General features: G+C 35.6%; 1 protein-coding gene across 3 annotated transcripts in view; it reads right to left on the reverse strand.

The window, feature by feature from the left end:
* Positions 1-522: 522 nt before the first annotated feature.
* LOC110670075 (uncharacterized) overlaps positions 523-15,658 on the reverse strand; it is a 29,768-nt gene continuing 14,632 nt past the window's right edge. For all 3 annotated transcript variants that reach the window (XM_058135477.1, XM_058135478.1, XM_058135476.1), the window contains 4 exons: positions 6,647-6,777; positions 3,560-3,783; positions 911-1,164; positions 523-763 (listed from right to left, as the gene is read on the reverse strand). In XM_058135477.1, the coding sequence (XP_057991460.1) occupies positions 671-763; positions 911-1,164; positions 3,560-3,783; positions 6,647-6,777 (702 nt within the window). In that variant the 3' untranslated portion in view covers positions 523-670. The remainder of the gene's footprint in view (positions 764-910; positions 1,165-3,559; positions 3,784-6,646; positions 6,778-15,658) is intronic.

Below are 15,658 nucleotides of genomic sequence, written 5' to 3' on the forward strand. Positions count from 1 at the left end.
AGGGAGGTCTTAGATATTGTATGTATAAGTTTGTAACCCTCCCCTTAAAAGCCAATTTTTAAAGTGAAGTTGAGCAAATTCATAACATTTAGTATCAGAGCCTCACCTTCTCTAGTCGGTAGGCCATAATCCTAGTTCTCTGTACGAAGATATACCGTTCAAAAGAGTTTGTAATGATACGTCTCACATTGATATATATACATATATATATATTGGTTTGTGACCCTCCCCTTAAAAGCTGACTTTAACGTAGAGTTAGACAGGTTCATATTAGAAAAGAGTCAGTAATTAGAAACCCCTTTTTATGTTAAAATTGGTACGCCATGATATAGCTATCCAAAGACAATCCCAGAACCTGCAATCGTTTTTATTTCTCTATACATAGCAATAGAAATTGTGGAATCTTATATCTGGCTTAAATAATGATGTTGCTTGGCATGGATATACAGAAAACAGCACGAACAGCACAATTGCCAATCCACTTGAAGCTTCACAATCATGTCAAACAAGGGTGTTTTACTAGTCAAACAAGGGTGTTTTACTAGTTGCTTCCCATTGCAACTTAAAGTTCCATCTTTCAATAATATAACATCACATATCAGCATATAATTCCTACTGTTTTTACGCAAAGCATTAACAAGTCAAAGGTATAAATAGTTGGATTATACAATCAACCCTTCAAAGAGTACTTTTTTCCAGTGAATGGCTGGAACTTTGGTTCTTCTTTCTTTTCACTTTGTTCTTTCACCTCTTTTCCAGCTTCCTGCATGATCAAAGAACCAATTTGGTTAGAAGTTCTACGGTCAAAACCTATTTCATATTGGCTGGATGAATAAAAGCAGTTTTATTCAAAATGAAGGTCTGTAGGAAAAAAATATAAAAAAAAATTAAAAAAAAAAAAAAATCTTACCTTCCGTGTTTCCCTAGCAGCACGGCTGACATTTGAACCAAACACAAGTTTTCCTTGAGACTGTCGTCGTGTATTTTCTGAACTAGATCCCACAGAATGTTGTCCCCTACCATTGGCAACAGTTGGTTGCTTGTCTTTGGATCCCTGTAAAGACTCCGGCCCAGGTTGGTGCTTCAAAGGCTTCCCATCCAAGCGTCTCCCTACTCCAGTAAAAGGACTAAATTTTGGTTCAGTCTCAGCAGGATCCTCTTCAACTGCAAGAATCAAAGAGAGTTTGGATCATAAAATAAAAAGGAATAAATGGATGAGAACTTCCAACTTGCAATCAAAATCTCAAACCATTCCAACATTCAATAACTCAATGCTGCAATGTAATATCTCTATATTCCCTATCAGCATAGTTATAAAGGCATGCTCAGCCCCAAGGCAGTCGACATCTTCAAGGCGCATGCCTTATTGCCCAGATGTGCGCCTTAGGACCATGGTTTTAAATAATGGAATTTGAAACAGTTTCAGAATCAGAAAGATTGTATTGGAAATAGACTTAATCAGCCCAGAACAGACCAAATCAGTTGCCAATACTGTGAATTTTTTTAAATCATTAGCAAACTCACTAAAATCAATGGTAAAACAAGATTTGAAACCGAAAGAAAAAAAGTATCAAGTCACAAACAGCTAAAGGAACATTTTATTTCTATAAATAAATTAGAAAATACCTAATAATTATGAAAGATCTATAAAAACTTAAATTTATTCAAACTGAACAAGAACCATAATTTTTACAATATTTTGAAATAAATACCCATTAACATCCATCATTAACTTCAGAAATTACAAATAAAAACCGAAAATTAGGACATCAACTATTAGGTAAATAAATTAATCAAAACGCATATATATTATGTAGTTATAAATATTTATAGTTACATAAATGCATAAAAGTATAAATAAATACCTTTCTGCTGCTGCATAAAAAACTGAGAGAGGAGGATGGGGAAAAAATTGTTTACAAAGAAAAAAAAGGAAGAAGATTAAATAAAGGGAAATGTTGGTGGCGGTTCAGCTTGTTCAAAACTCGCAGCTGCTCTAACTCAAAGTGATAAAAATGAGCATGCAAGTTGTGAAAGCTTTATCTTTTTTTGCCCTAACCTGTTGCTACCTATCAAAAGAAGATCGCTTCTTATCTTTTCAAGATGTTAGTCCTTCCCATGGCAAAACAACACCAAAAAATATCCATGCAAGCCTGTTTTCCTGATTCTCCATGTTTTTAGCAATTTGTTAAGGTGCAACTCACCCTGGAACAGGTGATATGTCCATTTGCACTAACATGGTGCCAATTCACTATGATATGTGACTCACCTTGTCTGAATTGCCCAATATCGTATAGGTCCCTTAAATTTCTGTTACACATGGGGCAATACGTAATGTAACAGGCAATCTTTAAAACAATGCTTAGGACAGACCCAAGGCATGTAAACAGCACACTTTAAACAATTTTATCCTTTCATCTTTTTATTTTCTTTTTTTTTTTTCAATTTTTTTTATGTTGTAAAATTTGCTGTTGATTCTACCACATATATTAGCTAATTATCCTCTCATCCACACCAAATAAAAACAAAAAGGGGAAAAAAAGGACTCAAAGAGGGCCAATTTCACATTTTGTCCAAGTGTAGAATCAAGAATCATTGCTAAAAGAAGAGAGAGAGAGAGAGAGAGACAGAGAGAGAAGGGGACTACAGTGAAAGATGGCTCCTGATAGGAGCTGCATCCTGCACCCAAGCACCTCTTGTGCATTTATAATTATGTATGTTTTGTGGACAGAAGAATACTAAATTCAACTAGACGTTATTTGTTTCAAAACAAGAAAATGCCAATGATCATTGGATAAATTTTAACAATTGTCCCTGAACTTATCAAGTTATAACATTACAGTCCCTCAACTTAAAAATGTAACACAGAACCCCATCAACTTTCTAACCTCCAATTATCAGTTTTTCAGTTAGACGCTGACCTGGACAGTTCCAGTATGGAGCTTAATCAGCATTTCTCTTTTCTCTCTCCAACCACGTGTAAATTGAATCATTTTTCTCTCTATAAACAGAATAATTTTTCATGCGTAAAGAGAATAATTTTACACTTTGCATAAGAGATGAGAGAGAAATGTTGACTAAGCGTTGTACGGGAGTTATTCACATCAGTTTCTAACTGAAAAATCAGTAATTGAAAGTCGAAGGAATTTTACTGTGCAAAATTTGAAAGTTTAGGGAGTTTTATGTTACATTTTAAAGTTAAAGGATTGTAGTGTTACAACTATATAAGTTTAAGGACAGTTGTTGAAATTTATCCAATGATCATTCTATCCTATCCTATCACATCAACAGTTATCCATTCCAGCCACCAACTCAGCAGGTGAGGAGAATTACACTGATGGACAGTGATACAAAGCATACTGCACCTAAGCAGAAGCATGAAGAGTTCACATTCATTGCATTTTGAAAGTGAAAGTTTTCACACTAAAAAATAAAATAATAAAAAATTTAAAGGTTGCATGGCATTACAGGAAATTTACATTGCACAATATGGAAAAATATAGAAACAGGCAAGAAACCAGGATAAAAAAACAGAAGGCAATGTTCAGAGAAACAGCACCTTGAGAAGTTGCCTTGCTTTGAGTAATAGGCAGAGCAGGTTTTTCAGGTTCCTTGTAATCCAGTGGAGGTGCAAAGTCCACCTCGCAGTCTGTCTCAATGATACTTATTGCATTTGAAGGCCTCGTTTCAATAATATCAATGTAATACTTTTTGTTGTTATATGCCACCATAATACTGTCTCCAGTTGTTAAGCAAGAATAATTCCTTAATGTTGTTTCTAGGCTGCATGGAAAATTTAGTCAAACCCTAAAGCAGAGATTTACCTTGGAGACAGAATAAACAAAATACAATAAAAGAAAGTTGTTTTATCAAATAAAATATTAGAACATAACAGAAAAATTAGTTGCATGGGGTTTAGATGTTGAGTTCTCAAAAAAATAAAATAAAAAAAAAATTGAATGAAGGCGGCAAAATTTTAATGCATCTTCCTACACAAGTTTGGCATGATAACCAATTTAATTTCTAAGGAAAACAGGAAAAGAATTCCTGAGTCCATCCATACTTCCAAAAACAATTGAAGAAAAGATAATTGACAAAATACATTAAGCCAACTGCCTGAAAAAACAATGACAGCACCACCCCTTTCCAAGACATGAAATACGGAGTGTCAAAAAAATAATCAAGTACCTACAAGAACTCTGTTGAGTATCACACATCAAAAAGTGAAGCACACATTTCAATATGAACTGACAAGGAAACTGTTAGTAGTATGCCCTAGAGCATATCATTTAGTATGTATCTTGTACATGTTTTTATTAATAAAAGGCATTTTCACTTTTTCGTTTACATAATATATTTATGTGTAATAGAAAAGGTCCATTGATATTTTGTTAGAAATTCTATTCTTAAGTTGTTAAGAATATGAGTGACAGTATTTCTAGTACAAAGTATCATAAATAAGTTTACAATCGAGTAAGGACATGACTTATCCAGAAAGATTGTATTCATGTTTGTTCCCAAGTTATTTATATGAGATATAAATAAGATGGAATGGTGAGTCTCATGCCATATAACAAACATGATAGGCACTTATACATGATAAGTAGGCCGAACCAGTGATATTTATGACAAACACATGGAGTTTACTCTTGTCAATGTATTGTCATAAATCATATCAGTGCATATAACCTTTAGACCTGAGATAGCACAGTTATCTTGTATATAGGTGGTTTGAGTTTGATACTGCTTTCATACTTGTACTGTGCATGGGTATATAGGCATGTGTTGGCTCCTACTAGTTATATATATAGAGGTAGATGTTAATTAAGATGGAATCTGTTCCTCTAAGTAAATAGGGATAAAATCCTATGTTCATTTAATTGTTCTTGATGTTTCAAGCTCCTGGCCAGGACAGATAGATTTAATCAGAAAAGAGTTTCTAATGAGAAAAATCTTTTAATCAAGAACTTGAATTAAAAGAGAACATAATATTCATAGCAAATAGAGTTTGATATAAACCATGACTTCAGCTTGAATTGGGATTTTGTAACAGACAGATTCTAGTACATGGTAACATATGATTATAGGTTCATTTAAGGCAAACCTTATTACTGATTGGGTGGCTATGACATGCTATGCTAGGTGTTAACCATGATCTATGAGGTGCATAAAATGATTTAGAGAAGTCATTTATGGTAAGAAAGAGTTCTGACGATATTAAGAGTTGATATCATATCTCATTGCCAATTAGTGATGAGCCTAGTAAGTCACACACATACACAAGTAATCACCAAATTAAATATGATTTAATTAATTAATTAAAGAGTTTAATTGATTAATTAAATAGGTTTGGTTTGCAATTAGATTGCAAAGTCCCTAGCATGATTTAAAACCAAATCTAGATTATTGAATGTATAGTATAAGTTAAATTTATATTTAAAGTGTTTCAATATAAATTTAATTAATGAGAAAATAATTAATAAAGATTAATTAATTGATTTATATTTGATATAAATTAATTAGAAGAAGAGAAATAATTATTTTAGGTTGAGAACTCAAAATTAAGACACAGGGATATTTTGGTCATTTCACAGGGTGACGTGGCAGCATGAGATGGTGACATATGGCACTACACATAAGCTTGCCAAATGTCTTTTAATCATTTAAGATAATTAAAATTAAGATTAAATATAGGTTTGACACTTAGCACAATGTGATTGGGTCAATTAAATCTAGAGCCAATCAGAAGGTGACATGTGGCAAGGGTTTTAAGTGGTGAAGTAGCTATATAAGTGTTGTTATGAAAAAGAAAAAAATATAACCAGCTGTTGCCTCCCTTTGTGCCGCCTCCCTTGAGACTCTCATTCTCTCTTCTTCTTCATCTCTCATCAATTCCAAGAGATTAGTAAACAATCTCTTGAATTAAAAATACTAGAAATCGTTTCTAGTATTCTGTTTACATCTTTAATCTCTCAAAAGGCAAAACTTGATTTTCTAATTCATAGAAAAAGCTTTAGAAGCTGTTCAAGGGCTGCCATAGGTGAACTTAGTGTGGACAAGCTAGAGGGACAACATCTGGTGTCCTAAAAACGCATCCCAAAGGTACAAATACGCTGCAGTGCATCAAGAGGTTAGTGTATTTGTTCTTGATTTAATCTAGGGTTCTAAAATTAATCTAATTAATTCTAAAATCTTAAATGGCAAATACAGATCCAAAAATATATTAAAAGAGTTTTAATATGTTGTTTATCATTAAAATCAAATAGATAAAAATAAATCTTACATGACGCATGTAACCCTAGGTGAAAATTTTTTAATTCAATGGTATAAACTTGTGTTTTTCATGCTTCCGCTCCTTCAGAAACAAGCATTAAAAAAAAAAGAGTGATGAGAGATTTTACAATATTGACACTAAGAATAGGATATTTTCCAATTGAATATAACATCACTCCCATATCAACTGCCTCGGATAAATTCATAGAACTTCCAAGGAGAAATCCAGTGGGTAGGTTGGTTAGTTCACTCGTCAGGAAGATTTAAATCAAAATTTCTAACAGTCAACACGACTCAGCAGTACCACTACAAGCCCAAAAAGTATGCATGTTTCTCTCAATAGTAATAACTGTTGATAAGAATATTAACTCACATAGCTTTTGGATTGGATATGTCCAGAAAATCCTTTGTGTGAGGTTGTAATTTAACATATGTTCCCTTTGGAAGAGTTGCATTTTTCACTCGCACTATATCTCCCTCTTGCAAGAGGAGGTTCTCCATCATCTGAAAAAGATTAGAACACCAGAGCAGGAATTATGGACTTGATGTTGTTATTCACCATACAGTAAAATCCAACTATACAGCCACATACAAAAATATTTTTCAAGCTGGTGACATTCACGCTCCTTAGTTTATACTAGCACTCCATATTGACCTTGTTTAATGTAAACATACTGACTTTTTTAATGTAAATAACAAAATAAACCTTTCTTTCGATTATAAGCTTTATTAAATTACTTCTGATTTAGATTCCAATTTAATTTTTAATAATTTAAAATGACATAACTAACAGCTTATTAACATAATACATTGTTTAAAATCATGGTTGCAGTCGCGGGTAACTGAAACAGACCTATAATGACCGTAATGTAACAATAACAGCATATCAATATGACAAATTTTTTTTTGAAAAAATTTGCAAAGTTGATGAAATGAATTGATGTTTAAAGATATAATAAAATTAAATACACAACTAAATAAAAAGTATAAATAAATCAAACAAAGACATTAAATCCATCATTCTTAGACGTCATTAGCATTAATCAATTTAAAACTAAAATAACTATGATCTTGAATGGGCATGTGTAGTGTAGCTCATTCTAGTAGGATCCTGAATAGGTTGGGAGAATATGGATGTAGAAATGTAGATAAACTGCTCTCCTTCACTTCAAATAAACCTTCACTATTTGATAATCTTAGCTCAAGAAATGAAGATTTGTGAATATGGAAAACTTGAGATGGGAAATTTGAGGGAAACAAATCTAGAAACAAAACAAACTTTCTACTGCTTTACACCAAAAATAAAAAGAATCCCTATATGCCCACATAGGTAATAGTTGTAGTTGAGATTATCTCGTAGAAAACCAAGGTCAGATCGAAGTCCTATCAAAGCCCAGACCATAAAAAACTTGTCTCGTTGTTGTTCCGGTGCAGTAACACTATCAAAAAATGGCATAAGAGAATTGAACTCATCCTTCAGTATTTCTATTTGCCCTAAATAACTCGCCATATCTTGTTAATTCTATTAGAGATGGACAATATCTGAGACTACTTTATATACACGTTGTATGTCATTAGTGTATAAAGTCTTATCCTTAGTCCAAACCTTACAACATGTTTTACAGGACTGAAATAAGGTGAATAATTTAGGGTCCAAAAAATACCACAAAAGACTACATAACTGTGCATCAATTTTGTTCCAACTAGTTCTATCATTTGCATCAATTTCACTAGCATTTTTAACTAGATGATCATCATAACCTTGTCCCATAAACCACAACTCTACTGAGATTGACCATGACGTATAATTATTACTACCTTGCAATTTAACAGTAGTAATTGTTGGAGAATTAGAAAAAGAAGAGAAAATTGGCTCAGAGTCACCTGTATTGAAGGAGCTACTCTTTTCAATCATGCTGAGAGTGCTACTACTTAAAATTACACTTGAAAAGAATTGTTTGAATGAAACCTTCTAAACAGGTCCGAAATAAAGTGAAGTAAAGCTTTTGGCTTTGGAGTTGAGGGACCAAGGAGACCCGGAGCTGTTTTGTAGTTGAGAAGTGTTACATATCAGAGAAGAAGACTAAGGCAGAATAAGGGTTAGTTGTATGAGTTGTAAGTGGAGGGAGAATAGTTGTCAAGTAACTAGTTGTATGAGTTGTAATTGGCAGGAGAATGGCTGTCAAATAGCTGTCAAGTAGTTATAAACTTTATTGTAGTTCTTTGTAAATGCATTCTGATGCTTTTTCAAGAAATAACAATTCTCTCTCTTCTGATTCTATTTCTCTCTCCCCACTCCTTCCTCCTTCCTAAATTCTTCTCTGTTAGGGTTTCAATCCTAACATTTGGTATCAGAGCCTTGCCAAGGGGAAATTGAGTGGGTTTCACTGTCGCAGATCACAACAATGACTAGAACTGTTGTAGTGGGTCCTGAGATGGTTAAGTTGGCAGAATTGGGGGAGAAGATGAGAAGTTTCTCAGATCAGATGGAGAAAATGCAGGAGCAAATTAATCAGTCAACTAGGGATAATGATGCATTGCGAGGGGATATGAGAGCCTTTATGAGCAAATCGAGCAAGGATATGGAATAGGAGATGTTGTTGGGGAAGTTGGTGCTGGATCTGGTATTAGAGAAGCCAATAATAGGGGACTGTTACCGACTCCTCCTACTAATCAGCAGTTGAAAGATCAAGGAAGTTATGAAAATAGCTATAACAATGAAGGTATGAACCCTTTCTTGCCTAAAATTGAATTAGTTACTTTTGGGGGAAAGGAACCTAGGGTTTGGCTACGAAAATGTGTGAAATATTTTGAGGTTTACAAAGTGCCTATGGATCAGAGAATTGGAATTGCTAGTTTGTTTTTCGTCAATAGGGCAGATGCTTGGTTTCAAAACTGGAATAGAGGGGAAAACCATTCTTGGGAGGAGTTTGAGAAGGAAATTTGTCATAGATTTGGGGAACAAGGGCTGGAAGATATTGTGGAAGAATTTATGAAGCTTAGGCAAGAAAATTCCTTAGAAGAATATCAAGATATCTTTGAGAATTTAAGGATAAGGATGGAAAGGGTTATGCCAGATTTAGGAGAGGCTTATTTTCTTTCTGCCTTTATTGGAGGGCTTAAGGATGAAATTAGATTAATGGTAAGAATGATGAAGCCAGCTACTTTAGCTGATGCAATAGAACAGTTAGCCCAATTAGATTAATTGCTAGGCTGCAAGAACAGTTATGGGATACAAAAAAAAAATAGAACCTTCAATTCCAACCCTAGATCTGTAACTTCCAATTTCACTCCATATAATTCCTACTCCAAACCTACTCAATTGTTCCCTTACCCCCCTAAACCACCAAATCCAGATTTGACCAATAAAGCCCTAAATTCTGCTACTAGTACCAGTAAACCAACTTCTATTGGAAGTACTTCTTTTGTTAACCAAAATTCCAATACTAATCTTACCAAATCTACTGTTCAGAACAACTCAAATTCTAAATTCCAATCCAAACCCTGTTATAAATGTGGAGACAAATACTTTCCGAGCCATCAATGTAAAACTAAGACATTAGCAGCTTTGCAAGTTGGAGAGTAGGAAGATGGGAATGGAGAGGAGGTTTGGCATGAGGTGGCAGAGGAAATGGAAGATGTGGGTGATCAAGAAGAACCTATGCTTTCTGTCCATGCAGTAGAAGAGAGTGAAGAGACAGAAACTATTAGAATTTTGGGGATCCATAAAAATAGAAAAATGGTGATTTTAATTGATAGTCGCAGCAATAGTAGTTTTATTGACAAGAAAGTGGCTGAGGAACTAGAGTTGCTGGACATACCTGCTACAACAATAGCAGTAGCTGATGGGAGAAAATTGAAGTGCAGTCATCAGTGTCAACAGTTTATGTGGAAAATTCAGTCCTATAAGTTTCAATTTGTCTTTAGAATATTAGCATTGGGGAGTTTTGATATGATTTTGGGAGTGGATTGGCTTAGGAGCTTTAATCCTGTGCTTTTTGATTTTAGAGCCTATAGGATTTCCTTTACGAAAGAAGGAAAGGAAGTGATTTTACAAGGACTGAAATTGCAAAGGTGGGAAGGGAAGGCTACTGTGTTATGTCATTCTATTGACTTATTTGGAAGAAACGGAGTGGATTTTCAATCTCCCTTACTGTGTATAGTGGAGTCTCAAGTTGGATCATCTTCAACACCTCAAAAGGGGCCATTTGGTGAAGCTGCAGTAGCAGATTTGGGACTACACCCTATGTTAAAGAAATATTATGAGGTTTTTAAAGAACCTCAACAGCTGCCACCATTCAGAAGTCACAACCATTCTATCCCTTTGCAACCTAATACACAAACAATTAATATTAGGCCATATAGGTATCCTTATTATCAAAAGGCTAAAATTTAGAAGCTGGTTTCAGAGATGTTAGCTTCCTCAATAATCCAACCAAGTACAAGCCCTTTTTCATCACCAATACTCTTAGTTAAAAAAAAAAGATGGCACATGGAGGTTTTGCATAGACTACAAAAGGTTAAATGAGAAGACCGCTAATGACAAATTTCCTATCCCCATTATAAATGACTTGTTGGATGAACTAAATGGGGCTAAGTATCTTTCAAAGAATGATTTGAGGGCTGGTTATCATCAGATCAAAATGTAGCCTCAAGATGTCCCTAAGACAGCATTTAGAACTTACCATGGTCACTTTGAATTCAATGTCATGCCATTTGGGCTGACAAATGCACCAGCCACATTCCAAGTCTTAATGAACCAGATCTTCCAACCTCATTTAAGAAAATTTGTGTTGGTGTTTTTTGATGACATTCTCATTTTCAGCAAGGATTGGAAATCTCATTTGCAGCATTTGGAGGAGGTTTTTGTTATGGAAAGTCAATCACTATATTATTTCTCAGTATATTCTGTATTCTGTATTCTTATTCAGGATTTCTTATTTAGGATTTCTTCCTAATTAGTAGAACACAATTATAGGAATCAATTGTATATATATACCCATGTACAGATTAATTGAAATTAAGAAGAATCATCTCTTTCTACATGGTATCAGAGCAGGTCATCTATCTAGAGTGACTATTTGTTCTCACCACCCAGCTCAAGAGAGACCTTGGCCGCCGACCGGCCGTCCCCTCTGATCGGGTCGCAGGAATCCAAGCGCGTGAGGCTCACGCGCCCAACTCAGGTTCTCACCATTTCTTCACTCACCGTCGCGTGGAGGCGACTCCGATCAACATCGCCAGCGTCGCCTCAACCTCCTCATTCTACCACTGTGTGCTGTTGCCTGATCCAGTACACCATTAAAGAACTTCTGAGGTTTGGCTCTCATATCCTATTTCGTTATTTGCTTGATTTGTTATTTTGGGTTATTTTGCCGCTGTAAGAACTTTGGATTAGCGTTTCAGTTAGTTTTCTTTGTCTCAACACGGCAGACAATAAGAATGTTATTTCTGATGTGATTCCGGTGATGACTAAGATCACGGAACACAAACTTAATGGTTCGAATTACCTGGAGTAAAGTAAGACTGTTAGGGTCTATTTGCGTAGCATTGATAAGGATGATCACCTTACTAAAGACCCACCTACTGATGATACATGGCAAACTTGGCTAAGGGAGGATGCTCGGTTGTTTTTGCAGCTTCGGAACTCAATTCATAGTGAGGTAATTAGTTTAATTAATCACTGTGAATTTGTTAAAAAGTTGATGGATTACTTAGATTTTCTGTACTCTGGTAAAGGGAATATCTCCCGTATTTATAATATTTGTAAGGCATTCTACCATACTGAGAAAGAGGAAAAGTCTCTCACGGCTTATTTTATGGATTTTAAACGAGTATATGAGGAGCTTAATGTATTGTTGCCTTTTAGTCCTGATGTAAAAGTTCAGCAGGCCCAACGGGAGCAACTGGCTGTTATGAATTTTCTTGCAGGCCTTCCTTCAGAGTATGAGACTGCTAAATCTCAAATTCTCTCCAGTTCTGAGATTTCCTCTTTGCATGAAACGTTCACACGGGTCCTTCGTACAGAGAGTACTCAACCTTCACAGCCTGCCAATAGTGCTCTTATTAGTCGTAATCCAAATGGACAACAGGGTAATAGAAGAGGAAGTAAAGGAGGAATTACAAACAACAGAGGTAATCAGCGTAATGAGGAGGCTAGTTCTAATCAGGACTCAAGAGGTGTCATTTGTTATTATTGCCATGAGCCTGGCCATACAAAATATAATTGTCCGCAACTTCAGAGGAAAAATCAGCGATCACAGATGACAAATATGACAGCAGAGGATTCTACAGTATTTTCCTCTGAGAAAACTGTTTTGGTATCTGCAGGTGGCAAATATGGCAAATATCACAGATGGCAAATATGGCAAATATCATTGTTTTGGATGCCCAGTTTTCTCAGTATCAAGCATCTCTAAAGCCTATCAGTTCTCCTGTCACTTCGATCGTTGAGTCAGGTAAATCCACTACATGCCTTGTGTCTTCCTCATCCAAATGGGTTATTGATTCTGGTGCGACAGATCACATGACAGATAATTCTAATCTTCTATCTGCTTTTCAGTCTAATCTCACTTCCTCTACTGTTACTTTAGCTGATGGTTCTACTTCTTGTGTCATGGGTTCTGGAACTACGAACTCGACTTCATCAATTTCTTTGTCATCTATTTTGTGTCTACCAAAATTCTCTTTTAATCTACTTTCTGTTAGTAAACTTACTCATATCTTAAATTGTTCTGTTTCCTTTTTTCCTGACCAATGTTTATTTCAGGATCTTACGATGAAGCAGATTATTGGTAGAGGACGTGAGTCAGGTGGTCTCTACATTCTGAAAAATCATGTACCGCGATCGCTTGTTTACTTCAGTACCTTAACACCTCTTGAAGCTCATTGTAGATTGGGCCATCCTTCTTTGTCTACCATGAAGAAGCTGTGTCCTCAGTTTCAGTCTTTATCAGTACTAGAATGTGAGTCGTGTCAGTTTGCAAAACATCATCGTTTGCCTTCTGTGTCTAGAGTCAATAAACGGGCTTCATCCCCTTTTGAGTTAGTTCATTCTGATGTTTGGGGTCCTTGTTATATTACTTCTAAAACTGAATTTCGTTATTTTGTTACTTTTGTTGATGATTACTCTCGTGTTACCTGGTTATATTTAATGAAGAATCGTTCTGAGTTATTTTCTATTTGTTGTGCCTTTTGTAATGAAATCAAAACTCAATTTAATATTTCTGTGTGCATATTAAGAAGTGACAATGCCAAAAAATAATTTTCAGCACAATTTCAGTCTTATATGACACAAAACGACATTCTTCATCACTCTTCCTGTTTGATACCCCATCCCAAAATGGCATGGCCGAAAGAAAAAATCGGCATCTTCTTGAGGTAACTCGTGCTCTTCTTTTTCATATGAAAGTTCCTAAACACTTTTGGACGGATGCAGTTTCTACGGCATGTTTTTTTATCAATCGTATGCCGTCTTCTGTCCTTAATGGGGATATTCCTTATACTGCTTTGTTTCCTACAAAATCTTTGTTCCCTGTTGAACTCCGAATTTTTTATTGTACCTGTTTTGTGCGTGATGTTCGTCCACAGGTTACTAAATTTGATCCAAAGTCTCAAATGTGTCTTCCTTGGGTACTCCCGACTCCAAAAAGAGTACCACTGTTTCTCTCATACTCTTAATCGTTATCTTATTTCTGCAGATGTCACATTTTTTGAGTCCACTCCATTCTTTTCTCAATCATCTGTGTATGAGAGTTAGGGGGAAGAGGATGATCTCTTAATATATATTGTCCAACCAATGTCTAGTCCTCTCCCACAGCCTGTTCCTTCTGTCTCTAAACCTACTCGACCTCCCGTTGTTCATGTTTATTCCAAGAAATTGAAGATTCCTGACTCACATCCTCCACCAGTTACTTCATTGGGAGATCATGTACCTCATACTGATCATGATTCTGACCTAGACTTACCCATTGCTCTTCGTAAAGGTAAGCGTTCATATACTTACCCTATCTCTTCTTTTATTTCTTATAATCAATTGTCTTATTGTTCTCGGTGTTTTGTTACTTCTTTAGACTCTGTTCCTATCCCTAATACTGTTGGTGAGGCACTGTCTCATCCTGACTGGTGTGCTGCTATGAAAGAGGAAATGGAGGCTTTAGATGCTAATGGTACATGAGAACTGTTGCCTTTACCCACTAGTAAGAAAGCTATTGGTTGCAAATGGGTATTTACAGCAAAGGTAAATCCTGATGATTCTATGACTAGATTAAAAGCACGCCTTGTAGCAAAAGGATATGCTCAGACATATGGGGTTTATTACTCTGACACTTTTTCTCCTGTAGCTAAACTTACTTCTATTCACTTGTTTATCTCTTTTGCAGCTACATATGATTGGCCCCTGCACCAATTGGATATCAAGAATGCTTTCCTTCATGATGATCTTCAGGAGGAGGTGTATATAGAGCAACCACCTGGGTTTGTTGCTCAGGGGGAGTTGAGTAAAGTTTGTAGGCTTCGGAAGTCTTTTTATGGCTTGAAACAAAGTCCTAGGGCCTGATTTGGGAGATTCAGTAAAGCAGTACAGGAATTTGGTATGCAAAAGAGCAAGTGTAATCACTCAGTATTTTATAGGCAATCTGAGGCTAGTCTAATTCTCCTGGTAGTCTATGTGGATGACATTGTCATCAATGAGAGTGACTCTGTAGGTATTTCATCTCTTAAAACCTTCCTCCAAACCCAGTTTCAGGCCAAAGACTTGGAATTGTTAAATTATTTCTTGGGCATTGAAGTTATGAGAAGTAAGAAGGGTATTTTCTTGTCTCAAAGAAAATGTCCTTGATCTATTGACAGAGACAGAAAAATTAGGTGCTAAGCTTTGCAGTGCACCAATGACTATAAATTTATAACTGTTAGCAGGGGATAGTGAGTTGTTTGAAGATCAAGAGAGCTACAGGAGATTGGTAGGAAAATTGAACTACCTTACAGTCACTCGTCCTGACATTGCTTATGCCGTTAGTGTGGTAAGTCAGTTTATGTCTTCCCCAACTATTGCTCATTGGGAAGCCTTAGGACATATCTTGTGTTATCTGAAGGGCGCTCCAGGAAGAGGTTTGTTACATGGTAATCATAGACATTTGAATGTTGAATGTTTTTCAGATGCCGACTGGGCTAGATCTAAGGTTGACAGGAGGTCAACTACTAGATATTGTGTTTTTGTTGAAAGAAATTTGGTGTCTTGGAGAAGCAAGAAGCAGAGTGTAATTTCTCGATCTAGTGCTGAATCGGAATACAGAGCCATGGCACAATCAGTATGTGAGGTAATGTGGATACTTCAATTACTAGATGAGACAGGTTTTAAGACCTTCCTGCCTGCGAAATTGTGATA

Source organism: Hevea brasiliensis, chromosome 14 (assembly GCF_030052815.1).
Source record: "Hevea brasiliensis isolate MT/VB/25A 57/8 chromosome 14, ASM3005281v1, whole genome shotgun sequence".
Classification (NCBI taxonomy): domain Eukaryota; kingdom Viridiplantae; phylum Streptophyta; class Magnoliopsida; order Malpighiales; family Euphorbiaceae; genus Hevea; species Hevea brasiliensis.